The sequence below is a fragment of the Pyrgilauda ruficollis genome, unplaced genomic scaffold (genome assembly GCF_017590135.1).
Source record: "Pyrgilauda ruficollis isolate IOZ18807 unplaced genomic scaffold, ASM1759013v1 scaffold5, whole genome shotgun sequence".
Lineage (NCBI taxonomy): Eukaryota > Metazoa > Chordata > Aves > Passeriformes > Passeridae > Pyrgilauda > Pyrgilauda ruficollis.
The window spans coordinates 1,389,202-1,410,974 of record NW_024526599.1 but is presented as its reverse complement, the minus strand read 5'-3'; the positions used below and the strand labels follow the sequence as shown (position 1 = coordinate 1,410,974).

The 21,773-nt window shown below is 40.0% G+C and overlaps 1 protein-coding gene across 1 annotated transcript in view; it reads right to left on the bottom strand.

Annotated features, from left to right (window-relative positions):
* EGF (epidermal growth factor) overlaps positions 1-21,773 on the bottom strand; it is a 57,312-nt gene that overhangs the window by 19,333 nt on the left and 16,206 nt on the right. Inside the window, exons 6-17 of the mRNA XM_041480149.1 lie at positions 20,335-20,537; positions 15,960-16,085; positions 14,846-14,968; positions 12,519-12,641; positions 11,238-11,363; positions 10,114-10,250; positions 8,091-8,239; positions 6,380-6,484; positions 5,236-5,459; positions 1,710-1,877; positions 821-970; positions 196-342 (exon numbers count right to left, since the gene is read on the bottom strand). Coding sequence (XP_041336083.1) covers positions 196-342; positions 821-970; positions 1,710-1,877; positions 5,236-5,459; positions 6,380-6,484; positions 8,091-8,239; positions 10,114-10,250; positions 11,238-11,363; positions 12,519-12,641; positions 14,846-14,968; positions 15,960-16,085; positions 20,335-20,537 — 1,781 coding nt within the window. The remainder of the gene's footprint in view (positions 1-195; positions 343-820; positions 971-1,709; positions 1,878-5,235; positions 5,460-6,379; positions 6,485-8,090; positions 8,240-10,113; positions 10,251-11,237; positions 11,364-12,518; positions 12,642-14,845; positions 14,969-15,959; positions 16,086-20,334; positions 20,538-21,773) is intronic.

The following is a 21,773-nucleotide window of genomic DNA, read 5'->3' as shown; positions in this document are numbered from 1 at the left end:
GGAATAGAGAAACAAACAAAAAAAGCAGTCCTACCTGGAATAATTGCACAGACCCAAGTTCTTGTTAGAAGCTTAAGAGCATGAATACCAAGTCTCAACAATGAACCTTTCTTTCTTTAAGGTCTATTCTTTCTGCTCTATAAACCTGTTCAGAACCTCAGAGTAAGCATAAGGAAGATAACCATCAGACTATACCTGACACCATGATTTCAGCAGTAAAAAAAATTATTTTCTTCTTTTCCCCATTGTCTGCATCCTTAAAAATCCCAGTGTTCCATGTGCTCTGGAGCACAGTCTCTGGTGGTGGCAATGGCATTACCTCCTTGTGCACAGAGACACTTCCTGAAAAAGACAAGAAAAAAGTGACATGGACTATTAAATCTACTGAAATAGCCATCTGATTTTCAAATACCTGTCTATTTTCCAATAATCATGGTCGTTTCCTTTTAAAATAAGCATCAGCATCCTCCCAGACTAACATGTTTCTGACATCAAATTATTCCTAAAATTATTAATTATTAATTCCTAAAATTATTCCACTGGTGAGTTTTCTCAAATACAGAAGAGAAGAAATGTGACTGGATGCTCACAATAATTGTCAGCATTGCACACACTTTTTTCACTGCTAAAATGCCAATGGAAAAATTACAGTGGTCAGACAACAGGTCTGTTGTCCTGTCCCAAGAACAACACTCCAGCATTTTCATTCTTCAGAGAAACCATCATTCCTTATGTTAGAGCAAGGTGAATTTTCCCAGTGCTACCTGTCAGGATCCTCAAGGGTTTGAGAGGGGGCTTTTTGGGAACTGGAGGACTGTACCTGCTGTTGAGTTGGAAGAATCCAGAGCATGACAGGATTTTCCACCTTGAGTTTTCACAAATCCTGGATGGCACTTGCAGTGGACAATTCCAAAACTGTTTTCACAGATCTGATCACAGCCTCCATTCTCATAAAGGCAAGGATTTGCCCCTAATGAAGAAAAACATGAAAATTAGCAAGCTGCTTCTTCAGTAAACATCTCTGTTTAGATAGGCAGAGTTGAAGCAGTTGGAAAAGGAATAAGGACTGACAAAAACTAGGATTTAATTTATTTTTTTTAATATAACAAATGCATATAGTAAAGCATATATATTATCACCTAGCCCCTGTCAGGAAAAGAGATTAATGTACTCTGTATCTAATGCATGTACCAGATTTTTAAATTTTATTTCCTTCATTGTTTCTCCTTTGATATTTAGAGTCCTAATATTTCAAGGACATAAGGAACCTGTGATTACCTTCTCTCAATCCTGATCTATTGAATTACTTGTTTTTGCTTACAGGGAGATTGTTCCCAACAGAAAATCAAATTGTTTGATCAAAAATTAATAAATGTCACAAAATCTTTCCCTATGTCATTTGTTATTATTTTGGTGGGGGGGTAGGGGGGTGGTGCTAATAGACTAGGATAAATAGGAATTAGAAGACTAATGTAGGTAGCCTCATGGCAATTGATCAGCATCTATTCTTGGGCACGAACATAAATCTGTCAGCATTCCTGGACATATGCCCAGATGATGCTTTCAATAAATGCCAGTCTGACTATGCAAGGCTTTTTAAAGAGCCTATTTCTGAGAAGATAATCCTCTATCCAAGGACATCTATTCTACTGGTATCAGTGAACAAGAGGAGGCTGGAAGGGAATGACTGCTTGATTTTTGCAGTGTACCTGGTTTCGCCAAAGGATGAACTACAACCACTGATGAGGGTCTCAGCATGCTGCCTCGCAGACGTACCCTGTTTTGGCCGGTCTTCTTGTCCACCCTCACCAGTGATGGCCTAGCCCAGTCAGAAAACCACAGGTGGTCCTCAAACACCGCTACAGCAAAAGGGTGGCCTACAAAGACATTAGGTTTATCATTTCCACAACTGTAGAACACACACAAGAAACCCTGCAAAGGAAAGCGTTATCTGCACATAGATCAACTTCTAACACAGGGGCCTAGCCACAGCCAGCGCTCCCTTTGGTTTCCCATGGAGAAGGATAAGTGTCTGTGAACAATGGACCACAGGTTACTTGTGCTCTTAGCAAGGGAGGATGGGACACTTGCTCGGCTCAGTACACGCTCTGTACTTCTAGTGACTTCCAACCAGATCTAGTTCATAAGATGCTTCTACCTCACACATCACCATTCTTGAGGCAGCCTTGGGACCAGCCTTTCAGAACTAGAGTACCTCCCTCCTCTGCCACGACATGGCCTGGCAGAGAGCAGCTGAGGTGCACAGCCCCTTTGGCAGTCTTCTCCTGACAAGGAGGAAGCATAAGCATAAGCATCCTGGCACAGGGCAGCCTGGGAGCTGCAGACACTGCAGCCACCGACGCCTGGTAGGGCCCCAAAGCCAGAGTATGGCCTCTGCAAGTGCCAAAAGTACACAAAGTGCAACGCAGAGGGGCATACAGCCAGCTAACATAAACCACAGGGGGCAATAGCTCATCCAGGTAACTTCTCTCTTTTCACTGATGACAACAGGATCCTAGACTCCAGCTTCAACCAGGCATCTAACAATTACAGGACTAACTGTAGCTGCAAGAAATTCCACCCCAAGTTCAGAGCACAGGAACTTTTCCTTGGTAGCACAATATAATCTGCACTAGGAAAACTCAGATCCCTAGTTTGAGTTCCAGACATAATCTCAGCAATTCAGAATCCAAAGGGCAATTTCATATAAATAATGGCAGACATAAAGATCTTTACAAAATGATTCTGACTCTTTTTAATCTCTCATGATAGAAAATTGTCATTAGTCCATATGGGACTATGCATTTTTTCTATACACTCAGAAATCTCCTGCTTTCAAGGTAGCCTTTGGGCAAGCTTTTTGCAATGGAAGGTAAGAACATATGCTATTCTTCCATGGATGTATGCCTGGCTTCAGAGTGGATGGATCCCAGCTGAAGCAGGTTTGCTTTGTTGTGGTCCTTAGAGTGGCACTGCACTTTACCACTGCAGTCTGAGCCGCTCTGAAAGGTATGTTTTTTAAGCACATGATTTTTATGGTCTGTGATTTTTCTTCTTGATGTAGACCTCAACTATGCGGTGTTTAATTTCAGTAATGAAAATGGGATACCAACATGTATTAGCTTAAAAAAAAAATTAAAAATCAAAGGCAAGCAAACAAGAAAACAAAACAGATAACCAATGCAGATAACAATTAGAACCTTGGGAAAGGAGTATGTGTTGGTATATCTTAAATTCACCTCACAAATAAACTGAAAAACCAGTCCTTTACAGAAAGATTTCTAAGGCATTGTGTAAGTGTTGTTTAGTGTTATTTGAAGAGTGTATTACTGGCACCTAACTACCTCCACTGACCCATGCATAATCACTGATCTTGATTCTTACCTTTTCTTCCCATTAACTTTGAACAACTAGACCAAGATCTAGATACTGTCCCCACCCAAACATTTCCTCATAGTTTTAGGATCTGTAGTTTGCACTATTCACAAACAGGGGCTTGCTTGCTGCTTTGGCCAGCAATTTATTAACTTCTTATTTTGCAATAAAATCAGAAGCGTAGTGTCAGTCAATGGATGCAGCAGGAAGAGTGGAAATGCAACCCACTGCATAAACAAAAGGGATGTTTTCTTTGTTACCTCGGGCAGGTTATTATGGGCTGTGTTACTTACAGCTGAAAATGGAGTTAGGTGGAAGAGCAGAATTAATTTACCTGTTTTGCATGCTGCTCTACTGAACGAGCTCTCAGTACAGGAGCACTAGAGGGAGCTGCTGTAATAAAAATTCATGTTACAGCAGAACACCTACGAAGAGGTGCCACCTTCCCGTTTTCCAGTGTACAGCTGTTCAACAACAAAAACTGAATTCCAGTCTTCACTAGCAGCATTAGCAAATGATCAGGACATGCTTCTCTGAAGAGGTGCCACCTTCCCATCTTCCAGTGTACAGCTGTTCAACTGAATTCCAGTCTTCACTAGCAGCATTAGCAAATGATCAGGACATGCTTCTCTAAATTCATACCCCTACAGGCCTTCATCTCTTTTCACTTCCTTGCATACAGACGTTCATGCCCTTTTCTCTCACCTCCATGGATTATGAGAAAGGAGCTGTATCACTGCTCCTTTCTCATAATCCATGTTTCTATAGTGCTCCTAGTTCTCCTTCTCTGTTTTCTCCCTGTAAGAAACCACTGTCTTACTCCTGGAGAAACAAAATGAAACTTTGATTAGATTTCAAGGTCCTCCTTTGGAGATCTGCCCCATTCCTGGCAGAGGCAGTCGCCACAGGAGCAAAGGGAAGAGAGAAGAAGGCTGGAAAGTCTCTCTCATCAAGCCTTTTGATGTCTTGTAAATTAGTGAACACTGACTCCTTCAGGACCTCAACTCACTCACCTCCAAAGGACTGGGAGGCTTAGGTGATGAACACAAGCCTTCCCAGAGCACAAACTAGAACAGAAGCTGCTTGACAGAGTATCCATAAGGTTACCCATGGCAATCATGGTATTGAGCTATGAGTCCTCACTCTGCCCATGTCTGTATGCACACCTACAAAATGGTCCCCAGAGATCCCATGATCAAAACGAATTGTCCTCTCCAGAAACTAATTTGCCATGTACAAGATTGTCAAACACATGGTTTACTTTGGACGTGGTACACATCGGTTCCTTGTTGCTAACACCTCTGTTCTCTTGCTCCAGAACAACACAGTTATGTGTCAAGCAGTGGAAATCTTAGCCATAAAAACTACAAGCACATCATAAAATAATTTTTCATTTGGTATCTATTGTGTGTTTAGAATCCTTCCAGTGCTCAACATTGCAGATACAGTTTTGCTGCTCAAGGACCTTAACGACCCAGATTAATTCCCTTTCTTCTTATGTCAATATAACTCATTGATGCAATAAACACAGCAAAACCTGAATTAAACTAAGCAGCCATGCATGGGAAAAGCAAACCACATTTTAAATTTTTTGATTCTTTTCATTTTTCCATGAAGGCAGAAAGAAGGCATCACACTGAGTTCTCTGTGTAATGCAAAGTGACTTGTTAATAAAAGCAGAGAGTGTTGGAAAGACATGCTTTTGCTAAAATTAATAAAAGTCAGTTGGGTAACAGAATGAAGAACCTCAACATAGCATGGGATATACAGCACAGCAGCTGGCCAGTAGTTTTCATGCACATATGCAGGTACACACACACACGGACAAACAGCAGGTAATTATCAACCCCAAAGCCTCACCTACATCATTCTGTGCAAGAATTCGACGACCAGAACCATCCAGGTTTGCAGTTTCAACCAGGGCCTGTTTAGCATCACACCAGTACACCTTGTCAGCCAGGTAATCAAGAGCTATTCCACTGGGCCACACCAGGCCTGTGCTGGCCACGACCCGGCGATCGAAGCCTTCTAATGAAGAGCTGTCAATCCGCGGATTGACCCCCATGTCAGTCCAGAATAATCTCCTTCAGAAAACAAAATGAATACAGGAAGTCAGTAAGTAAATGTTTGTCCTCCTCTCCATGGAGTTCTTTCAAAGCAGAAAGGTCGGGTCAGAGCAATATGGCCCTGACTCTCAGGAGGAAAAGTGCAAGCTTCAAGCAAACATATTGGCTGCTGATCTTTTCACGCTTGGCATAAGACTCCAGGTGATTGCACTGATTATGCAGAATCCTCACTCTGTTCGCTGGCATGAAACCTTTGGAAAACAACTCCTGACTATGTTAACTGCCACAGCTCCTCATATCTGCCTTTTGATTTTCCATGTGACAGCTGATGGTGTTTTAGCAAACCCAGACAACAGAAAATGATGCATTAGGCAGACCCTTGTCTAAAAAGGGGTACAACAATAAACAAATGAAACTAAAATTACCCATTACCCACAGAAAACAAGCAAAAGTAGGCAAGCTGTTAAAAAAAAATAACCCAAAAAACCAAGCCAAACCAAAAAAGACAAAAAAAAACCCCAAAAAACAACAAACCACCCAAAAAGGAAAAAAAAACACAAAAAGAAGGCAGTTTTGTAACCACTGCTGGTTAAAAGTGATTACCTTCTTCACACTACTAGATATGGAACCATGTCAAGGTTTGTAGTGTGGCACCTACAGCTGTCAGTTGCCCGTGTTTATCTTTAGCTTAAACTGTATACAGTATCATTAATGCTCCAATTACTTTCTTCTAAAATCTATATGAGAAATGAACATGTCCCAGCTCATGAAAGAAACCCTGCAATGAAACATTACAGTTCACACAGCTCTGCAAGGCAATGACTAACCCAGCATGAGACTAATGCATATTTTGACAGCCAAAAGGGCAAAGCTTGCATGCTCATTTTTAAAAATCATCCACAAGAATTACGTGATTTACTGTGTTTATCACTCCTTACTTGGCAAATGGGTGAATGGCAATCCCTCGGGGCTGGGAGAGATCCTCCCAGATGATCATTTTTCTTTGCATTCCATTCAGATTGCTCCTCTCAATGCACACCTTCCTGCAACACACAGAGCACTGTTAGGTCCTCCCTGCCATCTTTTTAATTACCTTCTTGGGCTGAATGCACTAAGATTTTGCATTGCTTTGGTTTAGCTGTAATAAATAATTTCACAGCGACAGGAAGTAATCCTGCTGATGTGGGATGTCTAGTTGTTTTATCAACAAGTAATTCATGTTGCAGCTTCATTATCTGGTCCAGGGCATGATGATAAAATACCTGCTGGTCTGCAGAAGACATGAAGTTCTCCTTCTTTGGGTGAATAATGAATTGCAAGTAAAAGCACTAATAGATAAATGCTAGCTTTAAAAGGAGTCAGGAGGAAAACCAGCTCCTAACTGAATACCATTACCAAATGTATAAAGAATTTTTTTTTTAAATAGTACTTTTACATAGCATTTTTCATCCAGAATTCAGTGGTCATTTTACATATTGCATCTATTTTGCAGGAAAGAATGGGGCTAAGGATCTTAAGATTACTCATAAAATCTGTGGCCAAGTCAAGTATAGAATATACACTGCCAATCTTTCAATTCATCTTTTTTTTCTTCCAGAAAACTGATTTTATTGCTGCAATATTTGTCTTGCCAAACAAATATCAGCCTCTACCTGCAAGCAAGCCTACAGCCTTCCATGCCTCTTTGAACCTTCAAAGAAAGGCCTCACAGAGGTGGAAGGAGAAATATATTCCTGCAAATGTGGAATACAAACAGGTAAATGCAGTGGGTGAGAAGGAATTTGCAGGTTCAAATTCTCATATTCCCCCTGAATATGTCCTTTCTTATGGAGGGAAGCGCCATAATCTCCCATTTCACAAGAAACACTGGCATATTCCTACAGCAGCTCAATCATGTGACAATATTGCACCTAAAAGCAAGGGAGTGGACTAGCAGAATATTTAAAATGGAGAAGGAGAGTGATCTAAACACTCAAAATTATTTCTTATTGACTAATGAATTATGGATCATGTTGAAAGCTCATGACCACTCTTCAAGGAGTCTTCATTATCTGTTGTGATCTGAAACTGCCTTTTCATCAAAGGTCAGTTTTGTTTCCCTCTGCATATAAGGTTAGGCATCAGCTGGAAGGTGGTCACATTGTCTGGCAGCAGTCATTCCTCTTTTATCAGAGAGAATTGACAAAGACTCTCCAATAACATGAGTCTAGCTGCCAGCAACACTGACTTCTGCCCAAGATGTACTCAGTACAGCATTACTCTTTTTTATGTGTATATATGTATATACTATACACACACACTCACACAGCATATGTATATAAAAAAGTGTAAGGAAATATATTCACATGCACATGTGCACATGCATATATGTATATATGCAGTGCATGCTTTAGATTCCTTGCAACTGAGTCCAAACCCTCTCTTCTTGGAGAGACAAAGATAAAAATACAATAGCAGACTGCAAGTGAACTTCCAGCATTTTGGTTTTAAAGGACCTTCCAACTGTATATACTTGAGACTAAAACTACCCAATCAGAATGTGAAGCACTACTGAACTAGAGTGATATCTCAGCTATTTCTGCTTCACCAGTCATTTATTCCAAATATTTTATGGCGTGCTTCAGCATAAATGCACTGGGGAGCATGTACCCTCTGTCTGTCCAGTACAATTTACGGTTAATCCAGTCCACAGCAAGGCCTTCGGGTGTATCTATAGCTCCATGAATAACCTTTTCACGGTCTGAGCCATCCAGATTAGCTCGTTCTATCCATTTCAAGGCAGTGTGGGCAAAGTAAATCTGTGAATAAATAAGAGACAAGGTGTCATTAGTTCTCATCTCACTTTTTACTCTACCTCCTCAGTCTAGTAACTCCAGTTCTAAAATACCTTTTTCGTCTGGAAAATTCCCTAAACTGCTTATTCACAGAAGGCTGCACAGGTAACCCGTGATCCCTGATCAAATAAAAAGACACTTATCCTTCAACCAGGATGACTTCTACAGGCAGCTTGTGCTTAGCTGTAAATCCTGGTTGCCCTATATACAGCCCTCTGAATATCCTGTAGTTTTGTTTCAGCCAGCAGCTACTTCACATGAAGCACAGCTGAGGAAGCAAAAGTAGGAACAGGCAGAAAGAAGCATGTTGCCATTTCACTGGATGCTCATGTTGAAAAGTGAGAAGTGTGGAGAAGATAGCAGCACTTTATGTGTATCAAGGAGCTGGGAAGGGGAAAAGGAGTTATAAAATTTACTTGTATTTTTTTCACTCTTTTATCCTGCAGCTATCTTAATTTTTTACTAGGTGTCTATTCTGTAAGGCTCCAACATTTCCAGAAGAGGTTTCTTAGTTTGGGGTCAAAAGTAAAGTTCTTTGCTGGTAGGGAAACCAGGTTTGCATTTTCCAAGGATGTGTGAATTTTATCTTGTGTCCAAATGCCAGAGGGAGGCAAACATTGCATGGCACAACCGTATCCAAAGCAGTGTTGAGGCTTTCTTTGGAAACAAATAACGTTGCTTTGATGCTGGCCATGAGGTCAAACAAAACAGGAGGGAGCCTCTGGCCCTAGCCCAGCTAATTCAACACCCTGGGAGCACGAGGGGGGCTGCCTTGCCACTCAGCTGACCCCACCAGGCTCCTGCAGCCTGGCTGGCCCCCCGTGCATCCCCCCACCTCTGTACTGCCACCCAACACCACAGGAGGGGATCCCAGGTGTCACCAGAGTCACTGGCACAGCTGATCCGCACTTGGCACAGCACAGGGCAACTGCTGCCTCTCCAGCAGGGCCCTATTTTGGGAGCAAGTGGAGATGTTCCAGAAGTGCCTGAAGTGCTCCTCCTGTAAATGCAGATCTGGTAACATTCACACTTGTTTAGCTGTGCCCATCTGGGCCTTGAGGTGCTTCCAACAACTTAACTGAGCTCCTCATCGGCTTTCACTGTACCATCCAGTATTTCTTTGCAACACTTTTACAGTGGAAATAAGTCTCTCCATGGGAAAATGTAACTTTCTGACACAGCAGGTTTAGCAAAGCACAGCTGAGCTCCTATTCTTCCCAATTCTGAAGGCAAGGAGGGCGACATTAGGATGTGGCCACACAGACTAACAGGTCTTTATACAGAAGATTCCTGTTTCCAACAGCACTATCTAGTGTGTGAGCAGTGCATTTTAGAAGAGAATAGGCTCTGTGAACATTCAGCAGTTTTGCTCTATAATATCAGGACATGGGAAATAATTCTTGTTAAGATTACTCCAACATTTAGTAGGGATCATACAGACTTAGCTGCTTAGGATAAAAGATACTTTTGCTTGTACCACTACACAGTGAAAAAACTCCACAATATGTTTCCAGAAAACAGCACTGCAGTCTTAATGGAGAAAACTTATCAATCACACAAAAGTTCTTTAAAATTTAAATCATGCCTGAAGTGAATTTAGAAATCCAAATTCTCAGTGAATTATCATTTTCAATGTACAAAAAATAAATAATTCAAGGATGAAACTCTTCAACTAATGTTTGGCAGCCTTTACCAGTTGTGCTCCTAGACAGGCGACAGAACAACGATCGGCATAATGCGTAATCCAGATCACTGACAGAGGAAAGGTTAAGGCACATGAAAGCTCAATCCTTTTGTCCTTGCGACACTCCAGAATCCTCTCATTTTTAATGCCTTACCTTATTTTCCACCGGGTCAGAGTCCAGTGCTAAGACTACTCCCATCTGCCAGTCAAGTAAACTTGTGTAATCTGTTCCATCAAAACTGATCTGGCGGATATCTTGGCCATTTGCAAACAACAAAAATGGCTTAGGACCTGTCGATTAAAATTTGCAAGTATGTTAATTGCTCTAAGTTCAAACTGATCCCTAACTTGAATTACTACCTAAGTAGTGTCGTAAATAAGTAAAAGACAAAATGAGAAACCAAGGCAAAAAGAAATTACCGCAATTTTCCTACACTCCGCTTGCCTAAGAAATTAAAGATGAATGTGAATATAAGTTTACAGCATCAGCCTCAACATTTCTGACAAAAGCAGTCACTAGTCCTGCTGCATTTCACACTGAGTGCCTTAGCCTTGAGGCAATCATCTCTCTACATTTCACATCATCACCATAAATGCCAGAATATCTTGAATTTTGCATATGGAGAGGTCTTTCGTAGTAAAAGCAAGAAAGATGCTTTTTCCTCCAAAAAAAACCACAAAAAAACCAAAAAAAAAAACCCACGAAAAACCCCCATAGCTTTCCCTTCTTTCAGGCACAAATCAAAAACTTCCTTTTCCTCCTCTCTATTTGGCACTTGCTCATACCTTGCTGATCACCTGCCCTTTTCTCAGACGGAACAGAAGGGTCTGGAATCCAAAAGGGCACATCAAACACCTCAGCTTCCTGGGGCCAATGGGGGACAATATCCTCATATGGAAAGTCCTTTAACAGACTATTCCCTACCCTGTTCACCAAGTAGAGAGACTTCAGCCCCAGTTCTGTAACACTGGGCAGGAACTATGCCCATTTATGTGAAGGCACAAAATATTGTGTACTGCAGGACAGACCTTCACAGTATGGGAGCCCAGAGTGCAATGCTGAAGATGGATCACAGATTGAACTTTTTGTGAAGGAGACAGAACCATGTACTGGTTTATTTCCAAAATAGGTTGTCTTTCCTAACAACTAATACTTCCCAAGTCTCACAAAGTAACCTAAAATCAGTGCAAAAAAGGAATCCCTGTTGATCCACCCTAAAGAACTCAAAAAAGTTTGCTTTTACTGGCAGAAATATGCAGGCATACCAAGACACCAACCTATAGCAGTGCAGTGCTTTCTGTCTCGCTGAAGCTTATATCCAGGAAAACAAGCACACTCCCAGGAGGATGGGCTTAAAGAAGAGCATATCTGACTGCAGCCACCATTATCTGGAGATGTACAACCTTAAACAGAGCATTTGTAAAATTTTACTGTGCCGTTCTAAAAAAAAAATAAAATACAACAAAATCAGAGGTGTAAGAGAATGGTTCACTCTGCTCAGGATTTCTACAGTGTAAATCATCTTAGTGACTGCTAGATTTACTGAAAGGCCTCTTGCTGAAAGCAGAAGTGAAATGGAAACAAATTAGTAATAACTTGTTCCAGTTTTCCTGAAAACTTACAACACAAGATGTTGTGTTGTAACACAAAGTGGGAGGGTGGGATACGGAAAGAGGAGGGTCTTTAATGTGTTTCAGGGCCTCTTCTCCCATGCAAATCTCATCCCATCTACAACAGAGTAATAAATTTTATCAGACTTTGCACTCCATGCAAAGAAACAGCAAATTAATGCAATTTTCTCCTCGGAAGTTAATTAGGCTAGGAAGACAAATTGATACTTTCTAAGAAAACAAACCAAGATGTAAAAAGAAACCATTATTTTGCTATTTTTTTTTGTTATATTCTCAATACCAACATGAGCCAGCAAAACAGAAATAATGACTGAATCTATGTATAAAGTACAGTCCACAATATGAGAGCGATTAAAAGGGAAAGAGGATTTTTCACAGCATAAGTCTATCAGTAATGGAGCTATCTTGACCCCTAAGACTGAAAAGATGCAGTTGAGAAGCTGCAGTCCCCTGACTTTGGAAAATTGCTGAAGTGGGGAATGACAGATTGAGTGTAGCAGCTTCAAGGATTCTGACTGCAAAAATTCTGTTTGTGGTAAGTTAGAGTGACTCTGAACCTGGACTGCACAAAGTCACTAAAATTATCTTCAGGTTTCATCCAAGCCTTAATTTTGTACATTTATGTTCCTCTCAAGTATAAATTTTAGATGTCTCCCACAACAAAAATCTGAGACATGCCTTGATCTGTGCTGACAACAAAAGAACTTGGCCAGCAAATATTGGATGTTGCTGCTACTAAAAATCTATTAAAAAATGAAGATTAATACTGCTCATGTCAGCACTCAAATCAGCTTACATTCTATTATCTTGTGCAATCATTTGCAGCTGCTCGAAATGAGTGTGAAACGCCTTCATTCACTTCTGGCTCTTGGTGCCAAGAATAAACAGAGCCTGGCAGCCGCTTCAGCTAAGAAAAATGTTCCTTACCTGTGCATGTTTTGCCATCCACTTTGAGCACAGATCCCTCTGGGCAAAAGCAAACAGGGCCTTTAGATGTTTGAAGGCAGCCGTGACTACACCCGGTGTCATTACTTGTACAGGTAATTAGCTCTGCAGTAATTTAAGGAGGAAAAAAATTCCTAAATGGTGATAAAAATTTTTACTAAGCCCCCAGTAAGAGATGTTAACACCTTCTTAAATAGCAAAAGAAGAAGTTAAAAAAAGTAGAGAAATTAAATATAAAAATAGAATTGTGATGTTTAGAGTAAAACACTTCTGCAGTCTTTCTGTGATTTTTTATGCTGTGTTTCTGTTTTTCTTTTCCAAATTTTTTCCACGCCTCTTCCTAATTACAGCCCAGGAGAAAGCCAAAATTGCTGAATCCTGAAGCCATTATACTTATCAACTTAAATTTTCCAAAATACTCTGAAGATGTGTTATCAAAATTGAAGTAATTTTGAAAATTTTCTTTTTAGTACTTCATCAAAAATAGATCAGGTTCTAAAAACTACAAGGAATCTATACTGAAAGAATAAGTATAAAAGACCAAGAGAATGGGGAAGTACTACTTTCCTACTATTCCAAGTATAAAAGAGGTAAGACCAATCAAACAGGAGAGGAACCTTCCAGAAGCAAAACTATGTTCCTTAGTGTCAATTTTAGAAGGTATAAGGGCAAAATCATCTGAGGACTTGGCAATATCATTCCTTTACTTGCTATTAGAAATCTTGCAGTGCCAACCTTTTTTCTAGTATTTCTATAATGCAGTTTCACATGATGTGCTCCTTCCACCTTCTGCATTGCAGTACTCCCTTTGTCCCAGTTCTAGTGCCATATGACTGGAACCAATACGAGATTTCCACAAGATTTCCACTGCTTCTGTGAATCAGCTGCACACGTTGGCCTAAATGGTTCATATCTCTTGCAAATATTACTTCTGCAGGACAGCTGCATTCTGGACTGGACTGTGCTAACCACTTCAGCACAGAGAATAGGGTCCAGAAAATTCCTTCTGACCAGAGCTTGTGGCTTTAGATGAAGAGCTTCATAAACGACTTGGAGGACAAAGTATCAAAATCTTTGGCCATCATTTGGACTTCTCATCTTCTGTGTGTCTCTCTCTCAAGCTGCATAGTGGGTGAACATCTGCCTTGTGCGGCAGGTTACACTGTCCATCCTGCATCCCTAGCCTGTGCTAGAAAAACATTATTTTCTATCTAATTTGAGCCACCCCAAATGCAGGCGTACAGTTCAAGCTGGTCATCCAAAGTAGGACTGAGTTGCACAGTGTCTAAATGTTGTTTTGGATGCAAAATGATATCCCGTCTCCCAATAACCTCTGGCTGCAGCCCTCCCATATTTCTTCTGCTGCTGTTGGCTGCCTTCTGCAGGTCACACACACCCTGGACCCCCACGCTGGGCTCACTGAATCCTGCTCCTGGCTCCCTCTTAATAAAGAGCAAGAAGTGGCTCTTACAGAATCACAGAATATCCTGAGTTGGAAGGGATCCATGGAGAACATCGAGTCCAACTCCTGGCCCTGCCCAGCACTCTTGGAGTCCAAAATAGACTGCTAGAGTCTGTTAGATTCTATGGCTATATTTACTCTCCTGTAGTGATATTTAATATACCCTAGATCCTTATCCTGCCATGATCCACACAGAACTCATTGGTGTGCACTGGCACTCCTAGTTTGGCCTTACACCAGTGTTTTACTTCAAATAAACAAAGTAGAAGGACCTTTTTCTATGCAAAAGCTTCACTTCAAAAGTGACTGATAATATTCCAAGACCTCAAAACTTGGAAGCTTTTCACATTTTATGTTCTAGACTTATTCCAGAAAGGCTTCATTCATTTGTAGGCTGAGCATACACATTTAATTCCACTTATGTCATATATATTAGCAATGCTGTCAGCCCTGATCTGAAAAGAAAATACATGATGCTGTGAGCTACTGTTTCAGAGACTGGCCACATCCTTAGAGAGTGAGCCAAATTCAGAGATCACATTTAAAAATACGTAACTGCTTTTCCACCTGGAATGTGTCACTGGGTCTAATCTGAGAAGAGGTCTCTGGAGACATGACTTGTATCTTTTTTCCTCCTCTGAGGAAGTGTATACAATTTCTCACGTGTAACTTCTGCTTCCTTAAACACGACACCTGAAATCAGTTCACTCACTTTAAGCCGATCCTGCTTACATAACATGGGATTGGAAGCAAGCAACGCAATGCACAAAACTTTCGGCAGTTCCAGTGTGAAACGAGGACTCTCTCCAACAGGATACTCCGAGTGTTTGTGTATTCAGCTCCTTACCATGGCATGTTTTCCTATCAGGCAGCAGAACAAAGCCTCTCGGGCAAGTGCAGTAATAGGAGCCAGGGATGTTCACGCAGCCTAAAGTGCAGCCGTGATTCCAGAAGCCACATTCATTAATGTCTGAAAAATAAAGAACTTGTTGTGTCAGAATAACCTCGTCAGCCAATGTTAGGGAATAGATTAATGGAACAAAGTAGCAGTCTGAAAAAGTACATCCTTTCTTTGCATTCATTTCACAAAAACGTGGTTTTCCTAATGAACCATAAGAAAACAAGCCTGAGGACCTCATTCAAATCAGTTAAAAACCTTCTAGCAAAACACTCATACTTTGTGTGTCCAGCATAGATGCCTAGAGGACTGTCAAAAAGATGCCTTTCCATACAGATTCCAGTGCCATTTAAATTCTGTGCACATTCAAAACATGTACTTTAGACACCATCTTAAAACAAAAGTTCTTTTTAAAAATTTGGGTTTAATGTGACTTAAGAAAAAGCATCAAAACACAAGTGTATTAAAAGTTGAAATTCAGAAATCAAACCAGAGAATTTCCAGAAACCGGGAACGCTGATGCTCAGGCAAGTTTGTAAATCCTGTAAGCTAGGAATTCTGATGCCGTTATGTCTTATAAAATCTGGTCATGTAGTAAAAGAGATGTTTTAAAAAGCATTATGGTATCTATTATTAATATAAATTTTAGATTTTTAATAAAACAATCCAGATTAAAATATTTAGAATCATGTTAAGAATGTCTGTCTTTTTTAAAATGATAGACAGGCTTCTTGTTGCTGGATTATTCCATGTTTCACCTTTGGTGGTACATCCAGTTTCATCCTTCTTTTAAAATTAAATTAGCACACATGAGCATTTCTACTTGTCTGAAGCTCCTTTACCTACTCAGACTAAGACCAAAACTTCTCACAAGAATAGCATGTGTGACACTTTCATTGGTCTCTTTTTAAATTATTTCAGACTTGGAAGGACACAAAACTGAAATGGCACACTGAAATTTTTAAAAGCTCATAGTAATTTTTCAAACTCAAGATACTAAGTGAAAGAACAGAAGAATTTTTTCATGTGATGGAATAAAGCGGATGAGAAATTTATGTATTACCTTCACAAAACTGTTTATTTCGACTTAAAATAAAGCCACTAGAACATTTACACCGATGACTCCTTGAGTCTGGCCTGCAGATTCTTCTTCTGCACTTTTCTCTGTTCAAATCACAGATTCCTTTTTCTGAAAGAACAATTACAGTGTAAGTACACTGGAGTTCTTATATTAACCCTCCAGTAGAAAGATGGTAAGAGATGTATTTTCTTCTCAACATCTGCTTGCTCAACCAAGCTGAGCAACTTCTTATTAATGCAAAATAACTTCATTTTTTTCCATTAGTAAAATCAGGCAAAAAACCAGTCACTGTAAAAATGAAAGTACTTGGAATATTAGGAGTAGATGTGTCCAAATGATCATTTTGAGCTCTACGCCAGCACAAGCAGATTTAGAGAGAGCATGAACTAGGGGATGGTTTGGTTTGGGTCCACACCCAGAGTGACTATAAAAGGGAAAATTCAAGTTTCCTATGCCCCCAGTTCTGCACAGTATTATATATTACTTTGTAAAACACTCAGAAATAAAAACAACAGAGAGGGAGCATGTATGCAAAAAGGAGAGAAAAGAGAGATTTTTAAGACACAGCATACAAAGACTGTTGTTGTTATTATTATTATTATTATTATTATTATTATTATTATTATTGTTATTACTGGAGTATCATTACCACATTACTACTCATTTAACAACAAAGATAACAGGAGGTTATAATGACCGTGTGCTTCATTTGGGCAAAAGGTATTAGCGCATTCTAGAGAACCTTTGTGTTGATGTGTCTCTATGAGAAATACAAGCATTATAAAAGTTGAGCTCAAATTTCAAACTCAGAACCTTTCTTCAAACAAAGAAGAAAAAAATGCAACCAAAGTTTTTGGCTGGTCCCCAGGAGCCTTCCTATTTCTTCTGCTTCACAGGAAAAGCTACTCCAGTATCCTTTCTCATGGGAAGGATTTGCAGAGCCTCATGTCTGTGCTATCTTTCAGGGCTGGTGCTTTCACAGACATGCAGCACTCCTGATTTTGTTTTTGTCTCCAAAATGGTTATTTTTGTTTGAACTGATGCTTCTGAGTGCGGGTGTACAGCCACACAGAATGCTGTCTCTGCCCTGGCTCTGTGTGTAAGACATCAGGGGCTCGTACAGGCAAAGAAATGAGTACAGGACCAACTTTCTTCTGCTGTTTCCCATTCGCAATCTAAACTCCAAGAGTTGGAAAACTGCATAATATTTAAGCTCCGAGTTTATTCTTCTGCCAGCCACAACAAAGAAAACATTGGCCCCTTGGTGGAAAGACAGACCACATCTATAAAAGTAATAATATATCATTTCCCAGAGAGCTTGGCTACAGGCACAGACACCTTGCACATATTTGGTTAATTGGTTAAGTCTTCTCTAGCAAAGATGATACCATTAAATGCAAAATTATGAATGGATGACTAGGTAGATATTATCTACGTTATTTAGCATGTTATCTTTTAAGAGACTAGGGTTTTGTGTGGTTTTGTAGAATTAATTTTGAATTGGACACAATCTTTTTCTACTCCAACTGAATCAAGAACACACAGTAATGGAGAGTCTAATCTTCAAATAAAGAACTCATTAGAATGACAAAAGTGCAAGTGCATGCAACCACAAAACAACAGAATCCCCAAACAAGACCACATTCAAGGCTGCATCATATGCTTATCATTGTTTCTGATTTTTCTCCCCATGGTTATACCATTATTGATCTAAGTGGTCAAAAAAAGATCTAAGACACCTGGGAGTTACAGAATAAATAACAGAAGCTGTAGTTTTGCCATCTGGACAATCCCTAGAAGATAATAATTTTTAACTGATAAGTATTAGAACTCTATGTAGCCATAACAATACATAAAAACCCAATCACATTTCAAAGCTTAATGGTGATTAAATTATGAATCACAAAGTATATAATGTAATATTTTTTGGAAGAACACCATTACAAACCACTCTTACTAACTTATTTGTGTTTTGCAGGGTTTTTTCCCCTCCCATCAACTGTCTTACATGGAAATAAATACACTCAGATATTAGCCTGATGCTTGTATCTTACACTGGAAAGAAAGGCAACATAATTTCTCAAAAAAAAAAGAAAAAAAAAGAAAAAAAAAAGAAAAAAATACAAGAGTACTGAATAGCATTAATCTGTTAGGAAAGATTCCTTCAAAGAATTCCAGAGGCAGTATTTGAGATTTTAAGGTATTTCAGATATTTTATGACCTGTTATTAAAAGTGACACACCAAAGTTGTTCTGTGGGGTTAAAACGAACCCATAGACAAATTAATGCTCTTCTCTCTACTAATTGGCCCTGACCAATCCAAGGAAGTAGTTTAAAAGAGAAAGGGAAGAGGAGATCTGAGGAATTTAAGTAGCAAAGTAAATAATTCAGATGCCAGTAAAAAAATCAAATCATATCAGTTGCACACTTCTAAGTTCCCTTTTCATCTGAAGGAGCTCACTAGTTATCTGCTTTAAAGAAGGCTTGATAATTCACAGCTGACACTACATTGCAATGTACATTTTCTTAGCTTGTACAGAGCATCCAATTAGTCTAGGTATGCTTTTATCTGCAAGTTTCTCTGTTGTAAGATCAGCTATAAATCTCATTTGAACTCCAGGCTCATTAGTCCTCCTTTCATCCCCATTCTTGCATTGGATAAGTGAAGCAATCCGCATACAAAGTCCAAAAGGTTCATCTGGATTCAGCCTCTTAAGCTTCTCTCTACTCCATCACTTCCCAGACATTTTAGAAGAAGTTATTTGGAATTTTTTTTAAAAGCCTACTGCTGACAACACTTCCTATTGTACAAAAATTTACTAAACATGTTGGAAATACACATACATTTAAAAACCTTCTAAATTTTTTTTAAAAGCCTACTGATGACAACACTTCCTATTTACAAAAATTTACTAAACATGTTGGAAATACACATACATTTAAAAACATTGGTAGGTCATATAGGAAAGAGAAATGCCAGAAAGCAGAATGTTCCGGTGGAAGAAGTGGAGTAAATCTGAGAGGAGAATAAAGGCTAAGTGCCCACAGTCACTGAAATTAAGCTGCACATTCTTGCCCTAGTTCCTCTGTGTGAGAGCAGCAAATGTGTCAGTAGAAAAAAGTGCTTCCATTTGCCAGAACAGCCATTTTCCTCAAAGTAAGGACAGATCAAGTATTGTCTCTGAAAAGAGACTCCCTGTGCTTACAAGGGTAAGCTTGATTTCCAGGAACACTCTCTTCTGCATCTCAACACGTCTTGGCATTGCAAACAAAGCATGTGAGGGGGAAAGTTCCTTTGAAGGTTTTGATTTTTCCCACTCAGACCAGTCTTCAGAGGGCACAGACTGCATGGTACAGCTGTTGCTTGGCATGAAGAAAGACAAAGCCTATTTTATAGCAGCTATTTAGGAATAGTTCAAAGATACATTCGCAGTTTGATTTTTGCTCATATGAACTAAAACAAATACTATATCCTCCCCATATCTTTATACCTCTGGGAATCCATGGCTGCCTTCCCTTGGGAGCTGTGCAACCATTGCTTTGCACACAAATGCCTCCAAACTCTTTGCTCCATTGCTTTTATCCAAGCAAAACTGGCGACAAAAGCTATTCCACTAAAGCAAGAATGCTCTGCTCCCCAGAGATTAGAAGACAAGACATTATTTGCCTGGATATCCCCCACTTCCTACTGCCTCAGCAGGAATCCCCAAGGAAGGTGAAGTATTGATAGTGAATTACCTTCATTTCTGGATCCACAGTGAAAGGCAGCAAGATGACCAGCTCATGCTGTGGGCTGCAATTGGTGTCAATTAAAGAGGCAGGAGTCTCTTATCCTATAGTTGTTATAGCAACTTCAAGACTGCCTAAGACTTGCTGACTTTTAGTTGAATCATTTCACAGGAAAGCTGAGACTTATAGAACATACTGTGTGCTTAAAATCCTTCGCTGCAGTAATAATCAGAGCTGTTTAGATGTGCTTTAGACTAAAACTTCCAGAATGAAGCAGACATTTGGTGAGGATAATGTAGACAGTGGGTTAAAAATCTGTATGCTTTGTGCATTTAGCAGGAAAGCATAAAAATATCTTTGTGTAAAGAAGACGATAGAATGAGAAAAGCACATTTATCTGCGTGTGTGTACAGATTAATGAAACGAGCAGTTCATGCTTGGCATGCTTCTACCCTGATACTCAGCTGGAGCTGCACACAAGTGAAACTGTGGACCACTGAAGTGAAAAAAAAAACTTTTTCCTTCATTTCACTGAGGCCTGGAATTTTGCCAGAGAAAATTCTCACTGCAGAGAATCAGAGTGTATGACATTATTATTCTCATGCATAGCAGCATTACATTTACTTACCCAAATCCTGAGAATCAATCCTTGCACCTGGCTGCTTAAATGGATGTACTATTTTTATCTCCACTGGTGGGAAAAATGATGGCTTCAGGCTAATTGTGACTACAACATTTCCAGTATATTTGTTGGCTCTCCATATCATGCCAGACTTCAAATCTGAGTAGTACAGGTGCTCAGCAAAGAGAGACATACCAAGCAATTGATGTCTAAAAGAGAAGAGAGCAAAGTGGCACATTACCTGATTCCTACATATTTACTCACTCAAACATTTTCTGAGTGTCTAGTTCAGTCAGGTTCACTGAAAATTACCTTTCTTTGTATTGTGTATATATATATACACACACATATATACACTATAGTATCTTCTATATATGAGAATCAGAAGAGGTGAAGAGACATTCCCAAAATAATTCAGCACTTAATCCTGCAAATTTGCAAGAGACACAAAATGGATAACCTGCATTTCTCACAGGTTCAATGATCTATTGGTCAGGACTGACTTAACTGGGAGAGAAAGCCTAGGTGTGACCCTGCTTCTGGTGAAACAAGCAACCAAAATGGAAAGTTGGTCTGTTGGAGGATGTAGGTCAGATAAGTTCCACTGTTTCCCAATATCCAGTGCCTGCTCTGACAATTCTGACTGTCTGAGGAAATCAGGGTGGAAATGGGGTGGTAGGAGTAGAGCACTCCTAAAACCCATCTTCTGCTGCTTCCCCTATCTCAGAAATGTAGTTTCCATTCACTGGTCAGTTACAGCAGATAGCAGAAACACAAAAGGGCCAAGTTTTAAATAAGAGAGAAAGCAGAAAAAATACTAAAAGAGGTATTTTTGTCTTCTACTTTCCAGGAAGACACAATCCAGGTAGAAAACAGAGTCCAGATCATCCAGGCTAAAGGATTAATGTTTCAGTGAACAGCAACCAACTCAAAGGAGAAAGGGAAAAAAAAGTAAGGAAAAATCCAAACTGACTGCTGGCATTGTAGGGAGAAGCCAACTTTGTGTTCATCATATGAAAATGATGGACCGCATATTTAAATAAGCAGGCCAGCAAAACTGTATTTTTCTCAGTTTACTGCCATAAACACATGGCAGCCCAACCATACTGAAAGACACTGCAGTGACAACCTTTTCCTGATCCCCTCACCGACCCCACGGCCACCACTGGCACCCGTACCCCTGCACAGCATGAAGACCAAAAGGACATGGGTCTAAGAGCCCCTTCAGCCGTGCTCAGCACTGGCACTGGGGCAGGACAATGCTCTTGCACAACACAGTTTTCACCACATCTGCTGATGCTTCTTGGAGAGCCTGAGCACAAGGCCGAGCCTCGCCAGCCAGCAGCTAAGGAGGACAACAGGCTCAGATGAGGATGGAGTTCCGTCTCCTGGGCACAGCTCAGACACCTGGGCTCACCCACTGTGACCTTGGATAAATCATTTAA